Below are 18,136 nucleotides of genomic sequence, written 5' to 3'. Positions count from 1 at the left end.
GAAAAGCTAGCAGCCAGACAGACACACTTTCGCATTAATAATATTAAGTAGGTGTGGATTTAATTGATTCCATAAAAATTTGGTACTTGGTATGGAATTATTTAACGGACACTGTAATTTGTCAATCACTCGATTAGTGCTGTAGCTTATTAAACAGGGAGTATATTTTTCTAACCATGCATAAAACCTACATTATCATACCTATACAGGGTGTAACCAGAACGCTGGCAAAAACGAAGACAGGTGATAGTGCTGATGATTACTGATGTGATACCACAAAAAAAGCGAAAACAATATTAAAAAAACCCTATAATTTTGTAAAAGTTTGCGATATATTACAAATAAATCATCTGACTGAGGCTAGAGGTCAAAGAAGGTTGCGTCACTAGGCCACTCGGAGTCAATTCCGCATCGTAGGCGGGGCATTGACCCAAGTTTTGTACGCTGTACATTGCGGGTTTGAAAAATATACTATAAAACTACAAAATGAGGCAAATGGTTATTGGTATTGGATTGTGTTTAGGTAGTATAGCAATAACGCTAAGTTTTTGCTAGCGTTCTGGTTACACCCTGTATAAACATATCTCGATAGCTACGCATTTCCCAGCTCAAAGGCATCTACATGCCTACCGTTTCGTTTTGCCTTTCGTTTTGATCCTACGATCAAAACGAAAGTTACCGACTACCTAAATTTGCTTTGATTTGTCACATCTGCGCTACCCACTCTATGCCCAATATCTGTTCGTGTCGTCACTGCATTATTTTCGTATAAATCACGCGTTTTTTCCGCGACTTTATCAAACGACAAATATAAAACTGTCAACCGTAGCCGCTGAATAAAGGATGTCGATATTTAAAAAGCCGTTTGAATCATTTCGTATAAAATATACCTCGGTTTTCAAATTCGGAATAAATTTCGTGTCACCTGCGCCGGCGCATCCGGAAGAAGTGCGCTGTTTTGTCTCTGTTATTTGTATTGCTCTGTCCTTTTCATTCGCGAGCCTTTTTACATGTTTTATTGCTTGTTTCGTTTCGGTTAAAGAGATTTAGCTAAAAATAGAGTAGATATTGGGTCAAAGTTTAATAGCGACAACACTTCTGATACAATGTTTCAATATTCTATGACCTTTAAGTGAGAGATTCTAGTTTTAATCTGTTTTGAAGACAAAATTTATAAGTAGCACTCTTGGAATGAAATACTTACAATAAGCGCCTGCTGCACGCCTGTTACGTTCCATAGAACGTCATACATTTTGTCTTCACATTCGTCCCTTCCATGCTTGCTCTATCAAGTCCCTTTTAATTATTGTTCTTGTATGATGCAGTGTTCAAACCACTTTGTTGGGGTGAAGGTCTATTAAACTATCGATACCATTACCACGGTAGCGACCGCGAGTTACCATTTAAAATGCATTCTCATTCGTCACTCATCTCTGACAACAACAAAGCAGCGTTAACTTGTCATAGAACAAAGAAGTAGCTAAGTGGCACCTTTTTCTTCTCTAATTATGACTTTATCCTATCTGTGACTAATATAGTTTTTAAATATCCTCGATTTCGGCTCCTGTAGAAGATTTGTGTGGAGATAATTTTGGTGGTTTTAAATGCTATAAATTACCGTACGATATGTTTTCATAGATAAGTCGTTTGATAGCGGCTGGCAATTTGTACGGACACTGTTGACAGGTGATCTAGGCAGCTAGGCCCAGCTGAGTCGTTAGGTCGTTTTACTAGCTAATGTCCGCGACTTCAGCCGCGTGGATTTAGGTTTCTGAAAATCCCGTGGGAGCGCTTTGATTTTCCGGGTTTAAAAGTAGCTCTCCAGGTTTCCAACTATGTATGCTAAAAATCACGTCGATACGTTGCTCCGTTGCAACATGATTGAAGGACAAACCAACAAACAAACACACTTTGGAATTTATAATATGTGTAGTTAGTAGTATTAAGGTATGTATAGATAGTTTTTAACGACCTCAATGGCGCAGTGGTAAGCACTGTGGTCTTATTAGTGGAAGGTCCCGGGTTCAATTCCTGGCAGAGGTTTGGAATTTTATATTCTAAAGTAGCTTATGCTCGCGACTTCGTCCGCGTGGACTATACTGGATAGCTATCTGCATGCCAAATTTCAGCCAATCCGTCCAGTAGTTTGAGCTGTGCGTTGATAGATCATTCAGTCAGTCAGTCAGTCACATTTTCCTTTTATATACTTAGATAACATACAGCCTAACCACTGAGCCATCATGATCCAAAAAGTTGGAACGTACAGGCGAGAATTTTTACTTAGCGGCAAATTAGTGAGTCGAAATAATTCGCAAGAGGGGCCGATTGAACAATTACTGCGCCGAAGGTCAATCAAAATCGAAGTTAATCTTAAATCGGGTTCACGAGTTACGAGCGTACAGACGGACGGACAGGATGTGTCGCAATTACCCTGTCGGCTAAACTAAAGCAAGTAAAAGTTGAATTTAGAACCAATTTGTTCGGGAGTTATTTTTGCACTGTGATGCGAAAATCGGTGTAGAGGTACCCAAGTACCTTTTTACCCACCTTTTTTTTTGGATTAAGTAGTATTGTAAATTAACTACAGCGTTTAGAAATATTTAAATGAAATGTATTTATTTATTTACTAAGCGGTGTACAAGACTTCGTTTGTGTGGATGTAGGCTTTTTAAAATCCCGTGACAGCCGTTTGGCACATAATTATCATATAATATTATGTGCCAACCTTGGATGAATTCTATCTCTATGGTGCCAACATCTTCTTTAGGTATATCTATATAAAATTCAAAGTCCTGACTGACTGACTGACCTTATATCAGCGCACAGCCTAAACCGCTGGTCCTAGAGACATACAATTTTGAGGATGCATTCTTTGTAAAAACTAGGTACCTATATCCACTAAGAAAGGGTTTTTCGAAATTCCACCCCTAAGTGGGTTAAATAGGGGGTGAAAGTTTGTATGAAAGTCCGTAATTTTTCAAGCTATTTGCATGAAAATTGGTATTTGGGTTATTGGTCTCAAATGAAGAAAAACGTGTTTAAGGATTTTTCGGAAATTCAACCCCCACGTCGATTTTCTAAATTCCACCCGAGCGAAGCCGGAGGCGGGTCAGCTAGTTTTTATAATATTAGTAGTAGGTAATTCATCTGACGAGTAAGTAACTTAAAAAATTTTTTACAAAAAAAATAAAAACCGACTTCTTTACACAAACACTAAAAATTGAAAAATAATTTAATTTATTACCGAATATATTATGTATACAAGAGTTAATATAGTTCCATAATAATACTTTTTGGTGCCGGTGCCAATTAGCTTTAGCTGCGCGAATCGTCTAGACTTCATATTTTTATGGGACTCCACAATGGCACCTCATTGGCACCGACCCCAAAAAATATTATTAAGGAACTATATTAACTCTTGTATACATAATATATTCGGTAATAAATTAAATTATTTTTCAATTTTTAGTGTTTGTGTAAAGAAGTCGGTTTTTATTTTTTTTGTAAAAAATTTTTATTTCACAATTTTTAGTGGCCCCATGGAATTATGCTATGACTGGTTAAAAATCTATTGTTTACTAAGCTATTACACTGATCGCGAGCAATTTACTCTTATCCGTTGAGGAGTTCCAGTATCTATCTTCGAAGATGCTCATCAGATCTTCACCAAATTGAAATGGGACCAACTTTGAAGTATACCCTTTCAAACAAAAAAGAATTTTCAAAATCGGTCCAGGTGTTTTCGAGTAATCGGGGAACATACATAAAAAAAAAAAAAAAAAAAAAAAGATTCCGACGAATTGAGAACCTCCTCCTTTTTTTGAAGTCGGTTAAAAATTAAATCATATAGCTATACAAAGACGAGCAAACTGCAAAAGGGCAATTAACCTACCTACCTAAGATCAAACTTTTTATCGATCTGCCAAAAATACAACATTAGTGGTAAATCATAAAAAGTGAATCAATTAAAAAAGTAAATGATGACCTCAAAACAACACCCATTCGGTAGTCGGAATGAGTTATAACAACATTATTACAATTAATATTCCGTAGGCGTGGCCAAACTCATCAATTGAAACAAAACATTCGTTTTTTCGCCAAAAAACTAGATTTTTTTAAAGAAAAATCCGTAAAAACATCTTCCGGATGAGTACAAATATTTATACAAGGGTTCCGTAACTTTGTATTAAACGTTTCATAAGATTTTTTTATAATATACTCATACTACTTATAATATTTCATATTTATGTAGTTTATTAGATTCCAGTACCGTAGACCTATTCCACTTCTTGATGCGCCTTACTCACAACCCTGAATGGGAAGCTGGAAGAAATCTCTGTTTAGAGATAAGCATTTCCAATGTAACTTAATTTATTATTACTTTGTAACTACAATTTTGGTACATGAATAATAAAAATAAATAAATAAATAAATAAATTTTAAAAATTCTTGAGATGTTTCACCGCTTTTTTATTTTTTACTTGGTAAACGAGGAACCCTAAAAAGTCCTTAGCAAAAAGTTCAAATTGCATTAAGATTGAAACCTCTCAATTAATTTGAAGAATTATTTCCTTAATACAATTGTTTTAAACTGCCGCTTTTAATTTGCTTTACATTTCCTTATTAATTAACGAAAAATAATAGGGTATAGGTAGGAATGATAGCAATATAATTTAGTAAGTAAGTTTATCTCTATCTTCTTTCTATATATGTATAAAAATGAATCGCTACTTAAATGTGTTGCATCGCAAATCTCGAGAACAGCTGAACCGATTTCGCTAATTCTTTTTTTATAATATTCCTTGAAGTACGAGGATGGTTCTTACGGAGAGAAAAATTAAAAAAAATTTAATCGAGTGTTAGGCGGTACGAAGTTCGCCAGGGCAGCTAGTTAATTATTATATTTAGGTAAGTATAACAACTTTTGTACCAACGTCAATTTATATTAATTGTTGTCACAACTAGGCCTACACGTCCAAAAAGATTTTTAAAAAGTCCCTCAAGGGTTGAAGAGCATCCACGGGTCTGTAAATATACAAATGAGTTTATTGTACTTATCTACTAGTCCGCGACAGGTTGAGATAGCAATCTTGGTATGAGGCGACGGGACGCCCCGCGTGCCCCCCGAGAGTGACATAGGCTATTTTTTATCCCGGAAAATCAAAGAGTTCCCACGGGATTTTTAAAAACCTACTTCCACGCGGACGAAGTCAGCTATCAGGGCATCAGCTAATCTGTATATGTATACCTATTGCCCAGTATTATCATAGGCAATTGCCTATGTGCGCGTGCGTTATGTCTCCCCGCCCATTGGTCGTTGGTCCACCAATCCGGTACTCACATTGGTACTCGTACTTAATAGTACGCATGCGCATTGAATAGCAACGAGTTTTCTTTTTTTGAGTTCCGTTCCCTGGGAACCGCGGCTTTTGTTTGCTTTTTTTTTACTTTCACCAGTGAGACGTATTTCGGAAAGAGATTAATTTTTCTGCAGGTCTAGTTCTGCAGTTAGGAAGGATTATTAATTTCTAGCTCGCGACTTCGTCCGCGTGGACTACACAAATTTCAAACCCCTATTTGACCCCTTTAGGGGTTGAATTTTCAAAAATCCTTTTTTAGCGAATGCCTACGTCATAATAGTTATCTACATGCCAAATTTCAGCCCGCTCCGTCCAGTAGTTTAAACTGTGCGTTGATAGATCAGTCAGTCAGTCAATCAGTCGGTGAGGCAGTCAGTCAGTCAGTTTATATATAAGTCATGAAACAATAATAAATAAAATAATTAAAAATTATAAAAAAGTCTTTAAAAGTAGAGTAAGATAAAAAGTTTTTAAATATGTTATTTCGCCGTTTATTCATGACGGTTAGTTTTTTATACTTTGCAACAGAATGTAACAACTGCTTTCCATTATAACATCGCGATGCTAACAAGACAAGTAAAATTCACACTAATAAAATTCACACGTCATGCAAAAAATCCACAATTTACAATGCAAAAGACAATAATAACACCCTAATAACAAGTTATCACACTCACAAACGGATCGCGTATGACTCGTCACGAATCTGACAGCTGTCAAAAGTGACAGATCCCGCGTATTAAGACGTGTCAGATGTACGGAACCAATGATTATACCCGCGCATTGCACTTTAATTATATAGTAAGGAGGAAAAGGTGTTAATGACTGTGTTTTAATATTGATAATGATATGACGTCTTAAATGTTTTTAATATTTTTAAAGATTTTTTTGATAAGTACAATTTTTACGAAATGGGAAGTTTTTTTTTGTTGATAAAAATGGATTGAGTTATGAGTGATATAGACCAATTTTTAAGGGTATAATTAAAATCGTAGCGGTATAGGTACCTCATAAAGGAATCGTAAATTCCGTTATTAGGAGAGATTTTTTAACAAAACAAAACAAAACAGCAGAAAAAAATTAACAAAACAGTTTTGTAGCTATTCGGTATGTGCAAATTAATAGTTAAAAATATAATACATATATACAATATACATACCTACCTATATTTTTTGCATTTATTCTTTCTAACAGCAATCTTTTAATCTTTCCTAAGTAATTTATTGGTGTTGTTGATTTTAATATTTTGCGACATTTTACTTTAGGTTGTTCCGTATTTTTTTACTTTGCAATTTTTTACTGTTTTTTATACGAGGTCCTATTATTTTCAACAAAAAAAAACGCCCTTATTTTTCTGTCAAATTAATTCTTTTATCTTCTATATTGAGCTAGGGATATTATGCATGAAAAGTTGGTACACATTATTAATATTGATTTGATTGTTTTTTAAGGGGGGGTAAGTAAAAGGAGGGTGCAGACATGTGCAAAATTAGCATACCTCTGACGGATTGTCCTGTCACTCCTCGTGATATGTGATGCGGCCTTATTTTAGTTTGCTGTAGGTAAAATTATGGTAAAAATCGGCCAAGTGCTAGTCGGACGCGCACGGAAGGGTTCCGTACCCGGTACCATCGTACAAGAAATCAATCAATCAGCCTGTTTGCGTCCACTGCTGGACATATGCCTTCCCAAGAGCGCGCCACCACACACGATCCTCTGCCTTCTTCATCCACCCACTTCCTAGTCAGTCCAGCGGGTTGGAGGTCGTCCCACACTGCGCTTGCCGATACGCGGTCTCCACTCCAGAATACGTCTGCCCCAGCGGCCATCGGTTCTGCGGCAGACGTGGCCTACTTACCCACTATGCCACTTCAGCTGGCTAATTCGTACAAGAAATAACACTTTTTTTTCATGGCGCTCATTTTGAAATTTTTATTATTTGCTGTTATAGCGGCAACAGATATACACATTCTGTGAAAATTTGAACTCTCTATCTATTACGATTCACGAGATACAGCTCGCTGACAGACAGACGGATGGACGGACGGGCGACGCGGTCAGCGGAGTCTTAGTAATAGGGCGGGACCCTATTACTAAGACTCCGGCACCCTTCGGATAAGGAACCCTAAAAATCAGGTAAGAATGCGCTCACTGTCTAACAGCGATATCGAAAGCTGCAGCACAGCAACCGAAGGACAAAATCAAATGAAAGTAAAAAATATTTTTTTTTAAATTATTGACAATAGTTACGGCACATAATATATTTTAATAGGTTATAGTGGTAGGTATAGGTGGTCTGATAACGAAGTACTAAGTACTTAGTACTTGATTACGAATAGGTTTAGCCCGCGACAGGTTGAGATGGCAATCGGGGTACCTACGAGGCGGGGCGTTCCCTCCCCGATGGCCATCTCAAACTGTCGCGGGCTATAGCTATATCTAAGTAATTAAAGAACTGCTATGATTGCTATTATTATATACTAGCTTATCCCCGCGAATTAAGTAGTCTGCGTGGACTACACAAATTTCAAACCCCTATTTTACCCCTTTAGGGGTCGAATTTTCAAAAATCCTTTCTTAGCGGATGTCTACGCCATAGCTATCTGCATGCCAAATTCCAGCCTGATCCGTCCAGTAGTTTGAGCTGTGCGTTGATCTAAGATCAGTCAGAGTCAGTCAGTCACCTTTTCATTTTATAGGTATACTAGCTTATGCTCGCGACTTCGTCCGCGTGGACTACAAAATTTCAAAACCCTATATCACCCCCTTAGAAGTTGAATTTTCAAAAATCCTTTCTTAGCGGATGCCTACGACATAATAGCTATCTGCATGCCAAATTTCAGCCCGATCCGTCCAGTAGTTTGAGCTGTGCGTTGATAGATCAGTCAGTCAGTCAGTCACCTTTCCCTTTTATATATATAGAAGATTTAGATTAAATAAATGTTATTTTATTTTAATAACTTCTAATAATTAAAACATAGGTATATTTAGATTAAATAAATGTTATTTTATTTTAATAACTTCTAATAATTAAAACAAAAGAGACACAGGGCATGAAAGGTAAAAGGGGAAAAACAATACAAAATACAATTTTACTTTAGCAAAACAAACTTTTTATTTACAAACATCATTATTATTCTATAAACAATCTATCTACTATCTAATTGCTGCCTAAAAATAATAATTAAACTAATAATTTCTGATGGAATGTAAAAGTTACAAAATATAATACTTTAGCGGCAAGATGATTCAAAAAATTAGTTTTAAATCTATTATTTTACACAATACTAATTTTCAAATTACGAATAAATGGTAGTATTTTGCAAAAAAGAATATAAAACACAATTTATTCAGTCTAAATTGAAACACAAGAAAAATTATCACTAAGTAAAAAAATCGGTAGGACGGATTACATTCACTAATACTTTTAAAAACCTAAACATAAATCGATTACAAATTATACAATAAGAATAATTAGTAAGCGTAAACTTTTCTACGAAATACTACCTACACAGCTTTTCACTGAAGTTATTCGAATTTCGTATTAAAAACGGACAAAAAGGATTTAGGCACAAAATAAACCCTAAATGGTAACGAGTATTATGGTACTTAATTAGTTAATACCTACTATAGATAATAAATATCCCTGTAACTAAATACTAACAGATATAAATTTGGCAATATTCTCTTTTAAGTTTCAACATCGAATCTCGTAAGTAACACTAGTTATTATTAGACAATAATTCATAAATAATAATCGTCACATTTTACATATCCTACTTTTATATTAAAGAACACTAAACATACCAGGTTATTGTAAAAGTTCATATAAAGCTGCTATGTAAGTTTGCGCCATTTGGAGGGTCTCGTATTTGGACAATTGACGGTCAGCACCAAGTGAAGGTAGGTGTCCACGGAGTCTATCGAAGGCTTTATTCAAATTCTGCATCCTTCTTCGTTCCCTTGCGTTTGCTGCTAAGCGTCTTCTTCTTAATACAGCTTGACTGGTTGCTCTACCTCTCCTCTTCCCAGAGCCTTCTAATTCCACGTCCTCAGAACTGTCTTCTAGAACTAGATCGTTTGATAATCCTCTATAAGCAATGTGATTTGATTCTTGATTGCTTCCATCCATCGAAGGCGTAGGCTCCAAACTTGACCTGCCAGAGTCAGGCGACCTAGGCCAGGCTAAATAACATTCTTCAGTAGAGTATTCCATCATCACATCAGTTGGGAAAATGTCCTTCTCGGTATACATAAGACGATGTCCGTAAGTTTCGGCGGCCATTATTAAATTTCACTACACAGGTGTTTACGCTACGATATCCCGTGGGGTTCTGGCGCTCCCGGTTACCTGTTCCGCTTATATATTTTCCAGGGTGGTGGGAAAGGGTCAGGCGTAGCTTTTCACCCAGGTGTGTAAGGGATGGACGGAGGCTTCGAGAGGGTAATTTGAGGCCAATCATCATTAATTATTTCTTCCCTGGGGCAGTGCGTGTGCCGCCTTTACGGTATTGTCTGTTACACTTTAACTTCGCAACCTATTTCGAGCTTTTGTAATAGTTATGTAACAATGGAATTAATGATAATATTGAGGGCAAGTTACAATACGTATTGGTATTAATTACTTACTTCTATAGAGGTTACGAACATGCATAGCCTACTACGAAGTTCACATATTGTCATATTTTTCATTTAAAAAATATTGTTGATGAAAATTACTACAACTTCAAAAACAAAATAAAATGTTGTTCAGTTTGAGTTTAGTTTCAATAAGTAGATTTTTCGCTAGCTTGATTAGGTACTCAAATTGTATCGTAAAGAACGAGAAATTGAAAAAAATAAATAGTAATCTAATAGGAAAATACCTACATAATAAATAGTAATTAAATTACAATAATAGAGGTATCAGGTATGCCAATAATTCCCTATGCACAGCTATGAATATGCAAGTTTGATTTTGAAAGGAGAGAAGAAAATTGTAGGTATAATTAAACTCGGCTACAGTTTTCTTTCAATACAAAAAGAAACTTGTAGGCACCTATTTAAATAGATTTTTGTATAAATTCTGCTTGTATATAACTCTCAATATATTTTTGTTGGTTTTCTTTAAAAATAAAACACTAGGTGGATTAGTAGGTACGGTATGTACTTCCTAAACCATAATCCTTAATCGTCGTATAAGCGCACTTTCTTAGAACTAGCTTTTGTTCAGTTATCAATTTGCCACAGACCTGCAAACTAAAACTTTTTAAAACACAAAAGGGCAAAACCGACGTCAAACTCATTAACCCCCGGAATTGTTTTGACAATCGGAAGTGAACCCGGAACGGCGGGATAACGGTTCAACCCTTGCGCGCCGGGTACTGTTACAATCGGTCTCATGTTTTGTTACTTTTTTTCTTTTTTTTTTTTTGTGGTCCAGAAAATTATTACAGTCGACTTATTTTATTGTATCCCGTTACGTTCGGAAAGGTTTTTCTGGATTTTTGATTGTGAACAACTTTTGATGAGATTTTCGAGATTCAAATAAACTTTAAACAAGTGCCTTTGAATCTTTAAATGAACCACTGGTTCGAAATGTCCGTAGGTACTGCCGAGGAGAACGGTAAAGAGCTTTCGAGACAAATGCCGTTTGACGGGCGCATCAAGCATGCATCAAGAAAAACAAATCTGCGTAGGTACGTCTTGGAACGTATCACCACTTATGTTTCTGCAAATACAGGGTGTAACCAGAACGCTGGCAAAAATGAAGACAGGTAAAAGTATTGATGATTACTGATAATATGATACCTACCACAAAAAAAATGAAAAAAAATATCAAAAAATCCTATAATTTTGTAAAAGTTTACGATATATTGCAAATAAAACATCTGACTGACGCTAGAGGTCAACAAACGTTGCGTAAGAAGGCCACTCGGAGTCAAAGCTGTTTCGTAGATGGGGCATTGGCCCGAGTTTTGCACTCTATACATTGCGGGTTTGAAAAATACTAAATCACTAAAACTAAAAAATGAGGCAAATGGTTATTGGTACCTATTGGATTGTGTTTAGGTAGTATAACAATAACGCTAAGTTTTTGCTAGCGTTCTAGTTACATTCTGTATATCATTTTAGCTCAATCGATTCAGTCGCTAATAAGTAGACTACACTTCCCATCTCAAAACAACTTCTCTACAAGTTACAATACTTTTTTTAATTAGCATGTACAGTTTAACCACAGAAACAGGTCTTTAAGACCGCTTACGTTTTTTATGTGGGCGCGTAACCCGAGCCGCGACGGAGGGTTAATGGGGCGTGAAGCGCGATGCTACAACAGTCAACCCTCGCAACGCGACCACTCGACGACCAATATTTAGACGTATGACGATTTGGTGTCAAAATAAGATTAGTTTATTTTTGTTCTCATTTTATTAGGTTCCCTCTTTTGTTTTTTTTTTTTTCCTTATTGTTGAGTGCCAATTAGCTACTCAATTATATTACGATCTAGCCTAATGTATGACTAATAAGTAATTTTATTTTAACCTAAACTTATAAATTATCTTATATACTAAGAAATTGTCCACTGACGCATCTTAGTCTTTCTTGATTTGAGATATGACACTTTGTTCACGTGTTCTTTAAGCACTTACACTATGTACACTATCACTAATCACTATACACTAACTCAAAAGGTTTGGTCCTTTTTAGTCTTCTCACTGTCTCCGTTACGTCAAGCAGCTGGATTGCTTCAACGTTAACGTGGTTAGGTTCTCTCTTGATTTCCTACCTAGGTATATGGTTTTTAATCATGCACCTTGTAAAATAGACTAACACGTATACACGTACACTACACGTTAATCAGTAGGTACCCTTACCCTGTTGGTTTATTGGTTTGTCCTTCAATCACGTTGCAGCGGAGCAAGGGATCGACGTGATTTTTTGCATGGGTAGGTATAGATAAAGACCTGGAGAGTGACATAGGCTACTTTATATCCCGGAAAATCAAAGAGTTCCCACGGAGTTTTAAAAAACCTAATCCCACGCGGACGAAGTCACGGGCATCAGCTAGTTTTGTTTATAAAATCTAAAAGTGACTTTGTATAATATTATTTGAATAAAGATTAACTTGAATCTTTAAAAAATAATTTACCTTGTACCTCATGAACTGTCGATGTTTTTTTAAGTTAGTCTTTGAGCTCGTGTAAGGCTAATCCAATTAATAATACCTACTTTAACAAAAATCCGTGATTTCGCGTACATGTGAATGAACTTCTGAAAAATATCAGACCACCTGGGAAAGGAAGACGCACTACACACAGCCACGAACTACACAGAAAGAATGGATGCGGCATGTCTTTTGTTTTTTGAAGAACCCACCTAAAACTTCTTTAAGCAAGATTTGAGACAATATTATTGCGGACTAGCTTATGCTCGCGACTTCGTCCGCGTGGACTACACAAATTTTAAACCCTTATTTCACCCCCTTAGGGGTTGAATTTTCGAAAAATTATTTCTTAGCAGATGCCTACGTCAAAATAGCTATCTGAAGGCCAAATTTCACTCTGATCCGTCCAGTAGTTTGAGCTGTGCGTTGATTTATCCCAGTAGCCAGTGACACTCTGGATAATGTAAGGATTCTAAGATATCCCACACATTCAAATCTGTTCTGGTATTTAAAAGTTATGGTGGATTCGTGGATTAAAGGGCAGTCGTGTAAAAAGTCGCCATGTAGGAATGCCACATCCGTTGTTAAGCATGTGGGTGCCAAAGGGCCACCTACATGCGCGTGTACAGTTTCACCCACCTCTGCGCGGAGTGAGAACTGTATCAGTGGGTTCGGTTCCCGGGCCGGCCCGAGGTGTCGTATGCCGACTGGTTTGCGAGGGAACAAATCTTTTGCTCCACTTTTTAAATATCGAGGTAATGGAGCCAATTCTCTTGTACACAATCTCTAAACTAAACTAAATTAACAGGTCTAATTCTAGTGCTATCCTTTTCCGCGAGCAAAATTATGAAAGGGATAGCAATAGATTTGAACGTGCCATTTTAGTTTAGTTTAGAGATTGTGTACAACGGAATCAGCCACAATATTGCAAGTTATAAATATTGCTAGTCAAATGAGCTGAATTAACTTTCATGTTCATAATTTTTACTAGCATATTCCCGCGACTTCGTCCGCGTGGACTAAACAAATTTCGAACCCCTATTTTACCCCCTTAGGTTGTATTGAGATGATGACTGTTGGTTGGATTTTGAAAATCCTTTTTAAGTGGATCTACATAGCTATCTGCATGCCAAATTTCAGCTCGATCCGTCCAGTAGGTAGTTTGAGATTTGCGTTGCTAGATCAGTCAGTCAGTCAGTCACCTTTTCCTTTTATATATTTTGATAACTACTATATGATTCCCGCTACTTCGTCCGTGTGTAATTTGAGATTTTAAAAATCCTGTGTGAAGTCTTTGATTTTCCGGTATAAAAATAGGTTATAGGTATAGTTATAGGTTGTAATAATAATTATTATTTATATAATAATTTACAAGAACTAATCGTGTTTAACTTTTCCTCGAAATAAAATCCTAAGCTTTTGGAATTCTTATACAAGAAGTTGTGCCTACAAAATCTTGTTTAACAAAAAATATGTAGGTAGTTTAAATCTGCATTAATCTTTCGCTTGAATGAAAAATTGCATGCCATAAAATTTATCTAATAAATACCCCCATAATCACTCAATTTGTTACCGAAAATTATACATTGTTTCCAAACAATAGCTTAATCACTTATAAATATTCATATTTCACAAAAAACCGCTCCCGATTAACTTCATGATGTTTTATCAAATCACGAAGATTAACATGAAGGGTAGAGGGGCTATTGGCAATAATATTTTCAACTGTCATCATCATCAAAGATCAGCGGATGATGGAGAGAGTTTCTCTACGTGATAATATCGGATATGAGCAGATCCGTAGGAAAACCTGAGTTCCGAAAGCTCAGCGGATTGCGAAGCTGAAGTGGAAATCTCAGGTAAAGGGAAATTATTTTTAGAATGCATAATCCGGATTAATATAATATTAGTATAGATAGATTGCTATAAAACATAAATATTATGACTGAGTTTCCCTTTCGCTTTAAAGTTTTTGTGTATTAAACCAAAAATTGAGCTCGCTGCGCTTGCGCTCTTTTTATTGTTATATTCTCACTGTCAAATTCAAAGGTATAATTCCACTATCCAGGTATTTGCCCCATCAAATCGAGCTAAAGTTTTTTGTCACATGAACGGATTCGATTCAGGCTTGATAAAACCCCTCCTGAAATCAATTCCTGTCTACGGCCATGAGTGGAAGTCCCTACAAGAGACCTATATCCAGCAGTGGATATCTATCGGATAATGATGATGATCATGTAGCTATATCCAAATCAACAAAATGTGGGCGCCCGCTTGCAAAACCGATTCATATATAAAAGATATCCGTCCCAATATCTTTGTCAGTACAAAATAATATGTAACCATTCATATTATTATGTTAATTTAATAAGAAGAGGACCGCACACTGAGAGGATGTTCAGCGGATATTAAACGATTTACAAGCTATTATTTGCTACTAGCTTATGCTCGCGACTTCGTCCGCGTGGACTACACACATTTCTAACCCCTATTTAACCCCTTGGGAGTTGAACTTTAAAAAATGCTTGGCACAAGTCTCGTCCTGCGTGCCAAACAGCCCGATCCATTCAGTAGATTGAGCTGAGCGTTGATAGATCAGTCTGTCTAAGTCTAATTCTCTCACAATCTCTAAACTAAACTAAATTAACGGGTCTAAATCTAGTGCTATCCTTTTCCGCAAGCAACATTATGAAAGGGATAGCAATTTGACGTGTCATTTTAGTTTAGTTTAGAGTTTGTGTACAACGGAATTAGCCACAATATTCACCTACTATACCTATATTTAGACCTCCTAATGATCTTCCAAAAACTCATAAAACACCGGAACGGTGTGTGTCTATTGATAACTGTAATTTCCGTTTTTTCCTATAAACCTCCCAAGAAGCATGGTGTCAAATGTAACAGCTCCCGACTACCGCCCTGTAATTTTGCTAAACGTTGCATCATTGAGATATTTTGACAATAGGTAATCTACTAATATCTAACTACTTATTACGGGTTTGAAAATCCTCATTTCCTAAAAATATAGCTACAGAATCAGTACCCTTATTATAAACTAGGTGATGCCCGCGACTTCGTCCGCGTGGAGTTAGGTTTTTAGAAATCCCGTGGGAACTCTTTGATTTTCCGAGATAGAAAGTAGCCTATGTCACTCTCCAGGTCTTTATCTATACCCATGCAAAAAATCACGTCAATCCGTTGCACCGTTGCGATGTGATTGAAGGACAAACCAACAAACCAATAAACCAACAATCCAACAAACAAACACACTTTCGTATTTATAATTAGGGTACTGATTATTATAAGGGTACTGATGCGAAAGTGTGTTTCTTTGTTGGTTTGTTGGTTTGTCCTTCAATCACATCGCAACTGTGCAACGGATTGACGTGATTTTTTCCATGGGTAAGTATAGATAAAGACCGAGAGTGACATAGGCTACTTTTCATCATCATGATAATAGGTATATTATTACTTAACATTACAGGTTGAAACCAAAGGTCGTAGCCTAAGAATGAAGTTACGAATTGCGAGTAAAATTCAGTAAAACGTATTTATTGCATTACTCTATCAATAAGCGAATCAAGTCAATGAGGAAACAGGAACAAAATACTAAATTAGCCATAGCTCGATTATGCACTATTTTCTAGATTTCCACGCGCACGAGCCTTGCTTGTAGTGTTTGTTAGCCAAGACTCTTTCGCTACGTAAAGTCAGAGTATCGCTAAGAAGACGAATATATTTATTTGAGGAATTTAAATATATAAAAGGAAAAGGTGACTGACTGACTCACTGACTGTTCTATCAACGCACAGCTCAAACTATTATATATAATATAGCTATTATAACGTACCTATGCATCGGCTAAGAAAAGATTTTGAAAAATTGAACCCCTAAGGGGTGAAATAGGGGTTTGAAATTTGTGTAGTCCACGCGGACGAAGTCGCGAGCATAAACTAGTAATTTATAAAACGATCGAATAAAAAAAACTTAGCGACTGATGATGAGATACTGTTTTAATAACTTGAGCGGTATGAATTTGAGTAAGCGAAACATTAAATAAATTAACAACGAATATTGATTAATAATAAAATCCAGAACGAGCTTACAAAAAGTGGGTTGTGATAATGGATTTATAATAATTATTCTGCATAATCCAAGCTTCTTGGGTAGGTTTTACAAATAACAATATCTATTTTACTCGTAGGCTTATCTCCACTATGAGGTACTTATTTAATTATTTCTGGCACTTTTCATCCTACCTAAGGTCTATGCCTACCTAATATTTTTTTCCTCTTAGGATTTTTTTTTTTTAAATGTTTGCTCTTATCTTATCGGTTTAACCCAATTATTTTATGGTGATTATCGGTCTCTACCTTCTTACGATCGATGGTTTAGCGAACGTGCGCTATTATCGACGTTGCGAGAATTCAGGCTAAGCCAGGTACGTTACGGTGAGTTAACTTCAAGTGCGTGACGAGTACCTAATTATAGAGAGAGAGCCAGCGCGTGCCAGACCTTCGTTATTTTATAAAAGCTGAATATTTCTATGTGTGTTGTCCTCAACACTGGAAGAAACGTTTGTTTGGATCATGGTGTCTTTGGGAGATAACAAGTAGGTAATAAAGATGTAAAAAATCTTACGTCAAACTATGTAAGTAAACTAACCCAAATTCGCAATAAAGAGAATTGAATTGAATTGAAAGTCTTATATTTTTTTTTATATTTCTTTGAGAATAGTATTAGGAATCACGTCATGTATTGGCAGACATTTAAGTGTCGTCGCAACCCCTTTCCAGACACCCACCAAGCCACCATGATCGAAACAAACATCAAAACAAACGTTATTTCCAGTGTTGGGGACAATATGCAGAGAAACTTTCAGCTTTTATAAAATAACGAAGGTCTGGCACGCGCTGGCAGTAGTAGGGGATTCGCCGGTTCTGGCCCACCTCCTGGGACCCCTCCCAACCTCGGCCCCCTCCGCCGGTCGGTCGACTTCGAAATCTAAAAAAAAAAAAAAAAAAAAAAAAAAAAAAAGTTTTGGGGTGCGCTGAATCGTTTGCGCTCACTCCCGTCTTCGTATCTCTAACCGTTTAAAAGTTAGCTTTTCGTCAAAATTAATCCCTAGTTCGTTATCTACTTGCTAATGACCTACTAATCACCCTCTATTGTTCGCATGCTCACTGCTTCATTTCATGGGGATTACAAAGGAAAGTCTTATCTCTCATAAGTACTGTTTATTGGCCTCCAAATATTGATTTAAATAATTCTAACAAAAACATATCATTCTCTAGTGTATTTTTATTGAATAAATCTAAAAAATCTGAACTTGTATAGTAGCCCGTAAACATGAAATACAAATACATTATACAATATTCGCCGCAAACTGCTGTATAATCATTTTTAATCCTCCTTGTATTGAAAAACTTTGAACTTGTATAGTAAGTAACCAGCACCAATCAACCTGACTGGACATGGACCTTCCCAAGAGTACACCACCACACACGATCCTCTGCCTTCCTCATCCACCCACTTCCCGCTACCTTCACGCTGAGCGACTTTGAATTGCTAATGACCTACTAATCACCGGTCTATTGTACGCATGCATGGGGATTTCAAAGGAAACTTCTTA

The 18,136-nt window shown here is 36.4% G+C and overlaps 3 protein-coding genes across 3 annotated transcripts in view; 1 reads left to right on the top strand and 2 right to left on the bottom strand.

The window, feature by feature from the left end:
- Positions 1-18,136, top strand: part of LOC117986193 (cadherin-87A-like) — a 290,214-nt gene that overhangs the window by 137,845 nt on the left and 134,233 nt on the right. The gene's annotated exons all lie outside the window — the stretch shown is intronic.
- Positions 1-18,136, bottom strand: part of LOC117986179 (synaptic vesicle glycoprotein 2C-like) — a 203,569-nt gene that overhangs the window by 106,110 nt on the left and 79,323 nt on the right. The gene's annotated exons all lie outside the window — the stretch shown is intronic.
- Positions 8,991-9,645, bottom strand: LOC117985989 (protein atonal-like). Its single transcript, XM_034972790.2, has one exon. The coding sequence runs from the start codon at positions 9,643-9,645 to the stop codon at positions 9,172-9,174; it is 474 nt and encodes a 157-aa protein (XP_034828681.1). The 3' UTR covers positions 8,991-9,171.

The sequence above is a fragment of the Maniola hyperantus genome, chromosome 10 (genome assembly GCF_902806685.2).
Source record: "Maniola hyperantus chromosome 10, iAphHyp1.2, whole genome shotgun sequence".
Taxonomy (NCBI): domain Eukaryota; kingdom Metazoa; phylum Arthropoda; class Insecta; order Lepidoptera; family Nymphalidae; genus Maniola; species Maniola hyperantus.
This window is presented reverse-complemented; position numbering and strand designations above follow the sequence as displayed.